The sequence below is a fragment of the Schistocerca nitens genome, chromosome 1, assembly GCF_023898315.1.
Source record: "Schistocerca nitens isolate TAMUIC-IGC-003100 chromosome 1, iqSchNite1.1, whole genome shotgun sequence".
In the NCBI taxonomy this organism is placed as follows: domain Eukaryota; kingdom Metazoa; phylum Arthropoda; class Insecta; order Orthoptera; family Acrididae; genus Schistocerca; species Schistocerca nitens.
The window spans coordinates 1,310,771,544-1,310,785,835 of NC_064614.1; the positions used below are offsets into that span (position 1 = coordinate 1,310,771,544).

The following is a 14,292-nucleotide window of genomic DNA, read 5'->3' on the forward strand; positions in this document are numbered from 1 at the left end:
AGGGAGCGAGGGAGCGACGGAGGGAGGGAGGGAGCGAGGGAGCGACGGAGGGAGGGAGGGAGCGAGGGAGGGAGCGAGGGAGGGAGCGAGGGAGGGAGCGAGGGAGCGAGGGAGCGAGGGTGGGATCGAGCGAGGGAGCGAGGGTGGGATCGAGCGAGGGAGCGAGGGTGGGATCGAGCGAGGGAGCGAGGGTGGGATCGAGCGAGGGAGCGAGGGTGGGATCGAGCGAGGGAGCGAGGGTGGGATCGAGCGAGGGAGCGAGGGTGGGATCGAGCGAGGGAGCGAGGGTGGGATCGAGCGAGGGAGCGAGGGTGGGATCGAGCGAGGGAGCGAGGGTGGGATCGAGCGAGGGAGCGAGGGTGGGATCGAGCGAGGGAGCGAGGGTGGGATCGAGCGAGGGAGCGAGGGTGGGATCGAGCGAGGGAGCGAGGGTGGGATCGAGCGAGGGAGCGAGGGTGGGATCGAGCGAGGGAGCGAGGGTGGGATCGAGCGAGGGAGCGAGGGTGGGATCGAGCGAGGGAGCGAGGGTGGGATCGAGCGAGGGAGCGAGGGTGGGATCGAGCGAGGGAGCGAGGGTGGGATCGAGCGAGGGAGCGAGGGTGGGATCGAGCGAGGGAGCGAGGGTGGGATCGAGCGAGGGAGCGAGGGTGGGATCGAGCGAGGGAGCGAGGGTGGGATCGAGCGAGGGAGCGAGGGTGGGATCGAGCGAGGGAGCGAGGGTGGGATCGAGCGAGGGAGCGAGGGTGGGATCGAGCGAGGGAGCGAGGGTGGGATCGAGCGAGGGAGCGAGGGTGGGATCGAGCGAGGGAGCGAGGGTGGGATCGAGCGAGGGAGCGAGGGTGGGATCGAGCGAGGGAGCGAGGGTGGGATCGAGCGAGGGAGCGAGGGTGGGATCGAGCGAGGGAGCGAGGGTGGGATCGAGCGAGGGAGCGAGGGTGGGATCGAGCGAGGGAGCGAGGGTGGGATCGAGCGAGGGAGCGAGGGTGGGATCGAGCGAGGGAGCGAGGGTGGGATCGAGCGAGGGAGGGAGGGATCGAGCGAGGGAGGGAGGGATCGAGCGAGGGAGGGAGGGATCGAGCGAGGGAGGGAGGGATCGAGCGAGGGAGGGAGGGATCGAGCGAGGGAGGGAGGGATCGAGCGAGGGAGGGAGGGATCGAGCGAGGGAGGGAGGGATCGAGCGAGGGAGGGAGGGATCGAGCGAGGGAGGGAGGGAGGGATCGAGCGAGGGAGGGAGGGAGGGATCGAGCGAGGGAGGGAGGGAGGGATCGAGCGAGGGAGGGAGGGAGGGATCGAGCGAGGGAGGGAGGGAGGGATCGAGCGAGGGAGGGAGGGAGGGATCGAGCGAGGGAGGGAGGGATCGAGCGAGGGAGGGAGGGATCGAGCGAGGGAGGGAGGGATCGAGCGAGGGAGGGAGGGATCGAGCGAGGGAGGGAGGGATCGAGCGAGGGAGGGAGGGATCGAGCGAGGGAGGGAGGGATCGAGCGAGGGAGGGAGGGATCGAGCGAGGGAGGGAGGGATCGAGCGAGGGAGGGAGGGATCGAGCGAGGGAGGGAGGGATCGAGCGAGGGAGGGAGGGATCGAGCGAGGGAGGGAGGGATCGAGCGAGGGAGGGAGGGATCGAGCGAGGGAGGGAGGGATCGAGCGAGGGAGGGAGGGATCGAGCGAGGGAGGGAGGGGGAGGGGGAGGGAGGGGGAGGGGGAGGGAGGGGGAGGGGGAGGGAGGGGGAGGGGGGGAAGGGGGAGGGAGGGAAGGGGGAGGGAGGGAAGGGGGAGGGAGGGAAGGGGGAGGGACGGAGGAGGGGCATGGTGAGTATCAGACTACAGACTAGTGAACAGGGGCGGAAAGAGGTTTTCAAACCACTTATTGCCCAAATGCCAGTTTCTGAGCCAAACACATCCTTCGAGAATGGGAAAAAAATATAATACCATATGACATAAGCAAAGAAAAGTTGCAAAGTAGTCTAATTTTTGTGGTGATTGATCACTTACTTCAGATACCGTTCAAATAGTAAAAATGGCAGCATTATGTCTTTGAAGAAGATCCCATATGTGAGATTTTCCATAACAGTTTACTATCGATGAACACCTAGAAATTTGACTGATCAGTTTCACTAATCACATGCCCATTCTGTGAAATTAAAATGTTGTGTTGTGTGTTAGAAACTAGAAACTGAGTCTTTCTATGACATAGCGTTAGTTTCTGTTCTAAAAGCCACGAACTGCACTATTTGAAACAGAGCCAATGTTGCACACAACATCCTTTACTATCATGTAGTGTCATCAGCAAACAAATATTTTAGAATTATCTTAAATACAAGAGGGCAAATCATTTTTATATGTGAGGAACAGGAGTGCCCCACACCTATTTCCAATTCCATGGATTTTTTTCAGCGTTTAAAGTTGCTTCGTCTTGGTCCCTCTGATTTACTTGTTAGTTTTGATGTGGTGTGTCTTTTTACTCAGGTCCCTCTTGTAGATTCATTGATTTTAATTAATGAAAAACTTGATATGGAAATGACGAAGCTCTGCCGTTATATTCTGACGTCCACCTATTTTTTATTTGATGACAAATATTTAGAACAAACCAACGGTGTAGCTATGGGGAGGCCTTTATCCCCCATAGTCACTAATCTTTTTATGGAGGACTTTGAGGATATGGCCCTGAAAACATTTGTTTTTGAAGACTACGTGTTTTCTGAAATACGACGACGATATGTTTCTTGTTTGGCCACATGGAATAGACTCTCTGCACCGGTTATTGGACCGTTTCAATTGTTTTCATCCAAACATCAAATTCACGATGGAAACTGAAAAGGAGGGAAAGTTACCTTTTTTGGATGTACTACTTTATAGAAAAGAAGATGGAACTCTCTGACACAAGTGTTTACAGGAATCTGATTCATATCGACAGGTATTTATGTGCTCCGAGTTGCCATCCACCTTTTCAACGTACAGGAGTCCTTCGGCCCTTGGATAAACAAGCATATGCTGTCTCGTATAATGAGAATTTACTACAGGAGCTGCAACAGCTTAAGGACGTGTTCAGTAATAATGGCTATACAGACTGACAAATTAGATGTGCTTTTGAGTTTGGACCTCTATCTGAGCCTTCTGAAGACACCTTTAGGTCTGTGGCTTTTCTTCCGTATGCTGGGAATGTGTCCGCCAAGATAGGTAGACATTTGAAGAAATATGAGATCAGATGTGTTTTTCGTCCACCAGCTAAGATTCAAGCATTTCTTGGCTCTGTTAAAAAAGATTTAGTTAGAGGAAGTCTGGCATTTACAAAATACCGAGTGAGTGGGAAAATTTACACTGGCCAACCTATTAATACCGTCAATGACAGGTGTATTGAACGTCATCACCATACGCGATTATTACAACCAGATAGATCTACAGTGGCTGAGCATCGCCTTACAGAGGGCCGCAGGAGATGCAATTAGTTGCAAAGGCTATCGTGATAATGGATACCCACTAAGTAAAACGTGGAATCCTGTTTTATCACATATGAAGAATAAACGGCATCTGAATCAGCCAGCTATGAATAATGATTTGTCACAATATATTGTTTTCGACAGTATATACCACCGGAGGCGCTGCAACTCTTTTTGCCTCAGGGGGCAGCAGGAACGATCGAGCGCGTGTGCACCGTATTTAGCGCATGCGCTGTCGTACTTCCGATGCATATAAAGGTGCAGTCATTCGCAAGTGGAATTAGTTATCAGCGAGAGCAGCGTAGCTTTTCTCAGCTGATGATGGCGGCCAGGTGGACTGCTGAAATATTGTGTTCAGATGAAAGTTTGATCCGGCTGGAAATCCGACAAGAATTTGACTGTTCGGCCTTTTACATCGGCATGACTTCCACCAAATTATAAATTAGGATGAATGGGCACAGGCAGAGGGCATACACAGGCAACATGCAATATCCTGCTGCAGAGCATCAGGAACTTGGTGCCTGTTTCACCACACAGGCCACCTGGGTTCTTCCCCCAGACACCAATGTCTCAGAACTCCGGAGGTAGGAACAAGTGCTACAACATGACCTCGGTTCTCGCCACCTACTTAGCCTTAGTTTACGTTAATTTCTTCTGTTTCAGTGTTTCTTCATAGTAGCTACTCTTTTCTTCAATCCGTTTCAGATTTCTACGTCTTTCATTGTCTTGTCCATCTATTTTTCACTGCCCCCTCTCCCACCACTGTTATGTACAATGCTCTTAGATTTTCACTCTTATTAACTCTTACATTTTGTTTAAGCAGTAATCTCTGTCTTGCACATTACGTGTCTCCACCTTTAAGCTCTCAGATTTTCAAATCTCGTCTGATGGAGTCCCCAACAATCAGCGTTTCCTTCTCATCCCGTGTGGTACGTCTCCTCTGATCCACGGTTCTGTGTCACTGTCCCGAAATCTACGGCTTTTACTTCACCCCTCTTCCTTCCCTTTTCAACCCTTCTGCCTGAAGAAGGAGCCTCTGGCTCCGAAAGCTTGCCTAATTACAACCTTCTTTTACCCGTGTGTTCTGCCGCTGTTTGGTTGGTAGATTTTTTTTTATCTATCCAATCATATTATTTTGTCAAGAATTGATTTTTTCCACTTAATTTTAATGAGTACAGTCAAACAGTTAACCATGCCTGAGCTCCGACAATTTCTTCATTTCTTCTTTCAAAGGTTAGTGAAAGATTTAGTAGGTGGTGTACATGGATCCCATAATAGGCAACACAACCAATACAACACGGAATGCCACGATAAGTCTGTTATTCACTTCATTAACACTTTGGAAACGAAGCCCGAGCATAGATCGGGCCACAACTAGTGTTAAAAAGACTGCGCCCAGGTAGAGGTGAGGCCGCGATTCTAGACATGCGAGCTACCCATCGCTCAAAAATTGGACTCATTTCATACGAGAAATCTCACTGTGTGTCCCTTGACTAGTGTCACTTTTTGTTGTCAATTTCTAGAATTATTTCAAAAGAAATATTAATGAATGTAACAGCTACAGTTACGAATGGCTGAGCCAATACAATCTCATTGATGTAATTTCGTGTGTATACTTGTAAACTTTGGAGTTTGCTGTTATTCTGCTACAAATGCATCATGTTTGTTGTACGAGCAAGAAATTTTGGAAGCGCATGAGGAGGAAGCTGCTGACTAACTCACCCCACACTTCTTCCTTGGGAGGATAGTTGTACTTTCAGTCATTATTTTACAATTTGTAATCTACTGAAGAAGTAAAGTACATATGAAATCTTTATGATTGGTCCTTTGTTGGTAGGTATTCCTCTTTAAGACACATCAATTACATATGTGCCAGTAACCCTTTAAATACCAGCATAAGTGGCCAGTTTCTTAGGCTCGATAGTCTTCTAAGTTGTCCGTCTTCGAAGCGTTAATGGACAAGTTCTTAATTGATGACTTACAATGTGAACTATGACCTGCATCTAAGAAGACTTTACCATACTGTGATGTACTGTTACCATGCATATTTCACTCAAATGATGTTATTCTTCCTTCCAAATCACTAACAAAGTATGATATTCATTCATCACAATGGAACAGATATACAGCTGTCACAAGCATTGTACAAGTGACTGTCCTCACCCTTGGGAGTTTGCAGGTGGTGTATGTATGACCATACAGGGGCGAGGGGAGAGATGATGTTTGACCTAAGAAGCACAGATGGCACAAGGTGCAAATGATGAGTGGAAGACTGGCAACTGAGTTGTGAACGATGCTATGGTTCATTAATAATTTATAACCGAAGGTGGCAATTGCTCAAGTAATGGGTTTAGGGGAAACACTGTAACAGTATGTAACTGATGATCGTATCGATACTTTAAACTAGCAGTAAACATTGATTCATACAACAACTGACGACGTTATCATCGAGGTAAATTAACAAAGATAGGATGATTTTGCAGTATTGCATAGTTTCAGCTGACTCCTAGGCATCCTTTGAGTCAATACCCCTATTAGTAAAGAGATAGATATTTGCTATCTTTTGACAAGAATGTTAACAACATCTATCAATGTGCAATATTTTGTTTATTCTGAATATCAATAAGATCTGCTGGGAACCTAAATTTTACACACAGTTCTAAGTCATGTATTTCACTGTCACAATTCTGGACGATACTACTCTCTGTAGAGACAACACAAGAAAAACTGAAAAATTAGTTTAATCTACCTTGACTCAATTGTATGAGCTGCAAGGCAAGGCAAGGAACCCCTATAGGCTAACTGTTCCAGCCAGCCAGCAAACGTGTACAATGGCATAGGACCAGCCTAACTGTAATGCAGGTAGAGACTGAGCATCACACACACACACACACACACACACACACACACACACACACACACACACACACACACAATTCAAGTTGTGAATTACTTGCAAAAGAATAGCAAGCAAAATAGGAATTCAAAATTAATAACAAAATAAACTGTGCAAACTCTGGAAACATATGCCAACATAGCAACTGTCCATTTGTGTGTTTAGTTATCAACTGCATACACCGGACTATGTCAATGTTTTGTTTAGACATTCACACAACTGCACTTAACATTTATTTTTCATAACAAATAAGAGAAGGGGTATTGTGTTTCTTCAATTTATTCAGTTTCTGGACACTCTTCTCTCCTTTTCTCTAATGTAAGAAACTGGCTCATATTGACATCAAACATTTCAAATGCTTCTACCCCCTCGAGATAGTTTAAGCACCTTTAACTGACCATTTGTGCATATGTTTACACTTTATAATCTTTCTAGCCTTCTCTGTGAAACTGACAATTTCCCAATTTCTGAGTTTGCATGCAGGGTGGTGATTTTTTTCGTCACAGTGTTTTTACAATTTCCCCCGAGTACCTTCTTCAGATGTGTCATCTGCAGACGTAGACTGCTGGCCATCTGGATTTTGACTGTGGGCAGATATCGTGCCACCCTTTTACAACAGCGACTATTTTTTCAATGGCAGCAATGGTGGCCCACTCCAAATTTGCTACTTGTGTGTGAATGAAATAATGTTACCCATACTGAAATAAGACGATTTACAATGGGACCTGAGAAAAGTGAGGGCCACCCAGATTCCACAGCCCACTTCAATTATGCCTCTGTTCCAGATGACTAAATTACTGGTACAGTAATGTCTACTGTCCTAGAAATAGTATTTCTGATACCATCAACTCCACTGTAAATTCAGAAACTGGGATATTATTATGATTTTGTTGCTCCTCACCTACAAATATTTTGAGACTTACCTCCCCAATATTTCAAGCAACTCTGCAATGCCATTATGATGCTCAGTTTCATAAATAAACCTGAAAAAGATAAATATGAAATGTATTTATGACCACAAGTTGTGTTTAGGGTTGTGCTACGAAAAGAAAGACTGACTAATGTCAATGAAATGCCCTTTCTTTTCTAATCTTTCCGTTAAGGACAGACAAAGGGCAAAATGCACTCTTGCACTTAGATATACAAATGCCTCCAAAACAATTACAGCCAAAATAATAAAACTTGAGACTATTATGTACAACATAATACTTCATATTTGGTGCAATTTTTGTTTAATACTATGTGTAAACATATATTTTATAAGATTTGAATTTCTAATTACCATTGTTTCTATAACACACATTTTCTCGTAGACTGATCAAGCAATAAAACTGGAATTTCACAGTTTACGTCTGCATAAGAGGCTAATAAAATGTGTGGAACAGATTTTTGTTTAAGAGCATAATTGCTTTGAAATTAATTTTTCAATTTTGCATTACCCGAGACTGTTCTTTTTTTCCCTCGAATTTTAAAGGAGAACTTTTCTCGAGAAAACATAATGGAAAAGTGCAGCACAGGTTATTCAGCAGGTTATTCTTAAGAACTATTATCAAATTTCAGGATGTTAGCTTTTATAGTTCCCGAGTAATTGTACATTATAGCTCAAAAAAGTCAGGCACAACAATTTGCATTTAAAGATTTCACTTCAAATTTCTGACAGTACTGCTATACCTCTAGTGTCTAATACTGTCCACATCCACTATCTTTATTATCTTCCTCGACTTCCTGGAGCACTCTCCTCCCCTGCATTCTTCGCCTAGCCAACTTTTGCATTTTTTCTTCTATTGCCCGAGCTTTGTTCAGTCACGCTCCACCAATGCTTCGGAATATCTTCAGTATGAATGCACATGGATGGAAACCTAGTCTCTGCGGGCACTTAATCCTACCTACATTTCTACTACTGAACACTACATAGGCATCAGAATGCACCTATCTTCGCAACAATTGAGGACACAAATACTGATTTTGGACAATGCATCCACATAAGGTGATTGTAGCTCTCATTTGTACTCTATTTTTTCCCACGTACAAATTTTTTCAAGCAGACTGGCTAGGTACCTGAAAGTTGGTTTTATAACGCCTAAAACAGTAAGTATCAAACCATGTTGTGGGTGTATGGCTTTCCACTGGCTTCTGCCTGAAGATATTTGCACCACAATATGTCCCAAAGGGAATGTTGAGGATTATCATCTGTGGAAAGTTTGTTAAAGAATATTTCCCCACCTGGCTTACTTCGTTGTTTTCACATTATGTAAGTTATCCCTGATAGCTTTTCCATAATATATTTGTTAATTGTCAATTTCCTTGCCTGTAAGTCTTAACACCTCACAGTGGCTTTCCATCTTCCAATTTCTTAAAACTCATTTATTTCTCCAATTGGAGAAGTCTACCTCCTATTTGCTTTTGAACATGATCCACTCATTCCAGTTTTTCAATTTTAGTTTATGAACCATTAGTATTGGTCTCTAAAACAGCCTTAAAAGCACTGGAATTTTCATCACCTAGATACTTCACACACCTAACACCATATTGTTCAACTGACCTTCGGAATTCATCCCAGCTGCTTCCACCCCTCTTTCTGCACACTTTATTGTATTCCTGCTGCCACTTTCTTCTTCACTGTCACTGTTGTTCTTTCTTGTGTCGCTCTGAGAGCAATCTTTGCTCTTTACTTGGAAGTCATGACAGATAATACACCATGAAGTGATGTATGGCCCTTCTTCATCCAGGTTCCATCACAAGAGACACACAGATCTGTCTTTACTACACAGTGTCCTTTGTCCCCTTCCATGTTAATATCTACAGCTTCCTCAACAGCTGCTTTCATGTCCTCCTTGCACTCAACTTCAGGAGCACTAATGAATGTTCTTTGTAATCACTGAATCTAGTGTCACTGTTGCAGGCATGTTCATCAAGCCACAAAACAAATTTGTGCCTCCTCTGCCTACACCTCGAATGCTCTTTGACCCATAGTTACCATGTGGACATGAAATGTTAATCATATGGGCCAGTATTTCTAAGTCAGTTAACGTAAGTCCACTGAAAAATTCATCTTTGGCACTGTACACACCATCACCAATTCGTTCACTAATTTTCTCATTCAGTGAACTCAGTGACGTTGCCAAAATTTGTTTTTCACACTTCAGAGCAGCAAATGTAACTCTTATTTAAATTTCCTGTATCTTTTACATATGAAATTTGAAATTTCCTCACTTTTTTTAATGTGTATCCACTGTACGACATATTTCGAACAAACCAGGTTGACATGTGCAAAACTAAAAACTGAAATAAGTTTCTAGTACGTACAAGAAGCCAAGCTGTCAACAAAGGAACAAGCAAAGATAATCTTTCTCACAGCCTTCTAGATTCATCCAGTGTCTGTTTTGGTTGTGTGAATGGAAAATTAACATACACAAAATTTCTAGCATACAGAAGTTGATCACAGCATAAAAAGGTAGATAAGGCAGGCACAGACACCAATACAAACTTTTTTTTAAACGTATTTCAGGCCAAAATTCGATTGTGAAACTGTATTAAATTTTTCTTAAAGAATCATTCTAATCAATTATGCAATTAAAAAAATTCGAATTTTTTCGCAATCTTGCCCTACATCTGCCCGTAAGTAAATGTAAACATGGTAATCACGACAGGGGTACAAGTCATTCACCTTGATTTACAGGCATACTTTCAGACCAGATTAACAGATATGCCCTACACCAGATCATACCAATAAGCTGGGCTATTTATACTTACAGAACTGCAAATTTACTTTATTCCTAGACAAAACACACTCCCATTAGCAAAATAGTTTTTATTGATATGTGATGCATTTGACACCCTACGATGCACACTGGTTCAAATGGCTCTGAGCACTATGGGACTCAACTGCTGAGGTCATTAGTCCCCTAGAACTTAGAACTAGTTAAACCTAACTAACCTAAGGACATCACAAACATCCATGCCCGAGGCACGAGTCGAACCTGCGACCGTAGCGGTCTTGCGGTTCCAGACTGCAGCGCCTTTAACCGCACGGCCACTTCGGCCGGCTAACTGGAAAATGTTCTTAAGTTACTACATTTGTTGAAGATATCCGGATGGATAGTGGAAGGTTCACTTGCTGTATCTACAACTATGATTTAGTGAGCCTTTATCTGTCAACACTTAAATTAACACACAATCAATTTTTCCATTAATGACTGACATGCTAAGATTATACAAAAATTTTGGCACACAATTTATAGATAGCTGCTTGTGTCAGATCATTACAAAGAGAGGTTATTCTACAAATTACATTCAGCCAAATTTTGTGCCAAAAGAAATCTGTGAAAAAAGTTTTGGCCATTAAAACATTCCTACTCATGCTGCTCCTCCCCCCCCCCCCCTACCTCCCCCACACTCTCAACTTACTATCAAAGTTCCTTCAATTGCCTCCATCCCCAATTTTTAGGTTCTCATTTGGATCATTTATCACATATCTGTAGGGACTTTATAATTAGCAATAACCAAATTAACAAAATATTTTAAACAAATGCACCCATTGAAGGCAGTGCCTGTCTGGTTAACAGTGTTAAGGACACCACTCTGATTTATTACACTGTATTTTTGGCACGGAAACCACTTTCCAGTGATTCAGCAATACCAATAACACATCAACATACTAATATTTAAAAAGAGATTCCTATACTGAGAACCATATTAAACTTACTTTGAACACCGTGAATGATCTTAGCTGGTGTTAAACGTATACAAGAAGTTCTAAACACTCCAGTGGTATAAAGGATGACCAGTCTCCGTGTATGACGATCAAAATTTGACAACAGTTTGAAACTTCTCAGCTTGAAGCATCAAAAATGTAGACAAGCAGAACATACAGAGACAAGGCACAAGTTTAACCTTAATAAATGCAAAGAATTAAGCACACAGTGAAAGAGACAACTCCTCCTACCATTCACGGATGTTGGAAACACTGAAAAAGTGATGATAACAGCCGAATATAAGCACCAACTGCCCCATACAATCTCTGAGAATCAGATCCAAGCAAACCACTCCTCGTGCCTCCCTGCCTCTCGTCAGCAGCTGCTTGGCAAGCAGAAAGAAGTGGTGGGAGCACTGACTGCAAGCTGAGGGCAGTGGCAGGAAGGGGAGAAACAGTGAGAATGAGGGAGTAGGGAAGCAGTGCACGTACTCAACTGCACCCAGCCAGCGACGGTGCATCACATCTCATTAAACAAACCATTTCATCTACTGAGCCAAAAGCAAGATCTTTTCAGTGGTCTTTTTTTTTCCAAATTTCCCTGATATTTCTTTAATTTTCCTTTCACCATTTGAAATTCCCTGTTTTCCAGAACTTGTGGCAACACTGTGCAAGTACTACTCAGATCCAACAGTGCAAAAAAATATGCAAGACATCCCGACTGAAAAGAAGAAAAAAGTCTATTTCACCAAGCTTTCCCACAAACTTAAAACATAACATTTCATCATCAGACTATCAGACCAAGACACATTATCTCACCCTCTTAGGATCAATATTGTAATTAAAGAAAATTCAAGTGAGTGGAGGGGGGCAAAAAAAAAAAAAAAAATCACTAGACAGATTCGCTGGTCACTACCTCCTGAGGCAAATGTTTAGCTCCACCGATACACACGTATCGTAGTAAAAGTGATGACAATAGCCTAGCTTCCAGAACTGTGAGCTGCAGGGTGAGGTGAGTACGTGTGGCCCGGTATGCTGAAAAATAGAGGGGTGAGGACGGGTTCCAATTTACGAAGTTCACGGAAGCCAGTATCGGGTGCGAGTATGCGAGTAACCCACGAAGTGTAACTAGCACCCAGGTATACTCACTTGTGTTGTGGAGCACATTCAGCTACTGTATACTGACTGTTGCAAAGTTCGTGGCCTCGGCTCAGGGAAGTATTGAGACATTCGAATCCCAGAGGTACTGGCTTATGAGGGAGGACACTCAGAATTATTTATGGAAGTGGGAAATTTATTAGGAAGAGGGAGAACGCAGGATACTGCTGGGATATTAGTTTTCAAATACGAGCTCTGGGATATTTGCAAAAGAGGAAAGCCCAGGAGAGGTTGTCAGTATTGAGGGATTTTGTGGTGGAGCAGATGCATTTGCTGCAGATGCCTAGGCTCCAGAGAAACGAGTGTCCAATGTGGAAGAGAAGGATGTGGGTCTCAGTAAGGTTGAGATCGACACCGAGGAGTCTCACTTTGGTTTTGGAGAAAGGAGTTAAGTTGTTGCATTTAAGTGGAGGACTACTATTTCACTACAAGTCAAGAACACAAATGTCATGAAGAGAGCGACCCACCTTCACGTAACTGATAAATACGGACTCAGTCTCGATTAAGGGCTTGGGGTTTGGTAATATTTTCAGGAACAATTGGAGTGGTAATGTCAGTAACTGGGAATGCCTTGAATGCCGGGAGCGGACGGTTTGGGAAAGAGACGTGGAGTCCTTTGGATCTGCGTTTTAACTGTTTAAGACCAGGACCGATGTTCAATCTTTTAGTCTCAGGAAGGAGTTAGTCGGTGAAGCTATATTTCCAGTCAAGGTCAAATCTGGACAGTGAGTGCGACCAACCACAGAAATTTATTTGGTGTGGTGGTCAAAACTCTAAATCACTAATTCTTATATAAATGAGTCATTCAGTTTCAAGGAACCAAATAATGTCTTAATGGAATCAGCCACATAACACTACAATTGGAAAGAATGGATGTGTCTCAGGATTGGAGAGGGACCTGCACGAGAGTATAAGTATATAACGGTCAGTTCTGAGAAGTGTTGGGTCTTGATTGGGGTTATGGTTAGGTTTAGGTGGCATGTGTGCTGGGATTGGGAAGTAAGCAAACAGTTTAGGTTGGGCTTGTTGGCTTGGAGGGGGCAGTGGGGATTAAAGGCATTACTGTAGATAGTAGCTGTGGAAGATTGGGAGAGGAACATCACTTCTGAGGTGTTTGTTAACACACTAGCAAATGCTAAGTAAGCATTGACCAGACTGGAATTTAAGGATGGAACCACGGAGAAAAGGGTTGCAACTAGAGATGGAGACTTTTAATAGAGTGTCATAGAGCAATACCAAAAGGTTGTTGATTCAACAGAGCGAGAGCAAATCTGCACAAGGAATGTAGGTACCCAGGTACATGGTTACCAGACATAGTGTGAACACTAAAAATATAAAAAGATGGGCTTGAGCTCTTGCACCTGTAACAGGGGCGGGGGGGGGGGGGGGGGGGAGTTCAAGCGAGGTGAAAGATTTCAGTGTAATGACAAACAAGGTGCTGAAAGAATGCACAGAAAATAAGAAAAGGGACTGCATTTGCCTCACGCCTGAATAGATTCCAGTCACACCTGATAACGGCATCGGGGGGTCAAAACTGTTCATGTATAAGCTGAAAGTCTAACCGGTTATGAAGCTCTGCCCAAGAGAGAGAGAGCACTGAAAAACAAGTGGATAATACTGTGAGGAAATAGCTAAATGAAGAAAAGCAGTAGCCAAATAAGTAACGTTGCTGATAAACGAGCAAAAATGACTGTCAAACAGAGAGAGAAATTAAACAAACAAACAGCCTATTGCTTAAAACGAAAACTCATGATTAAGCAATATTAGAATCATGAAACAAAGAGAAAAGGCCTCTAAATTAAAAAAATTCCCTATGAAGAAGAAAGGTTATTAAACAAGGAAAAAGCCAGCCATCAAAGAGGGAGGGGATTGCTTAACTTACTGAAAACATCAAACCAAATAAAAATAATTACCAAATACAGAAAACAGTTCACCAAATAAATAACTTAAGCACCAAGTAAAGAAAAACTATTGCTGGACACACACACAGATTTATGAAGAAACAAAAAAAGGCCCTGAACACTGAAACAGGATCACTAATTGGAGAAAAAAGGTCTGCCAACCATTGGGGGGGGGGGGGGAAGAAAGTCTGCCGACCATGGGGGGGGGGG

The 14,292-nt window shown here is 43.7% G+C and overlaps 1 protein-coding gene across 5 annotated transcripts in view; it reads right to left on the reverse strand.

Annotated features, from left to right (window-relative positions):
- LOC126202869 (serine/threonine-protein phosphatase 2A 56 kDa regulatory subunit gamma isoform) overlaps positions 1–14,292 on the reverse strand; it is a 408,052-nt gene that overhangs the window by 75,416 nt on the left and 318,344 nt on the right. For all 5 annotated transcript variants that reach the window (XM_049936933.1, XM_049936922.1, XM_049936904.1 and 2 more), the window contains one exon: positions 7,254–7,313. In XM_049936933.1, coding sequence (XP_049792890.1) covers positions 7,254–7,313 — 60 coding nt within the window. The remainder of the gene's footprint in view (positions 1–7,253; positions 7,314–14,292) is intronic.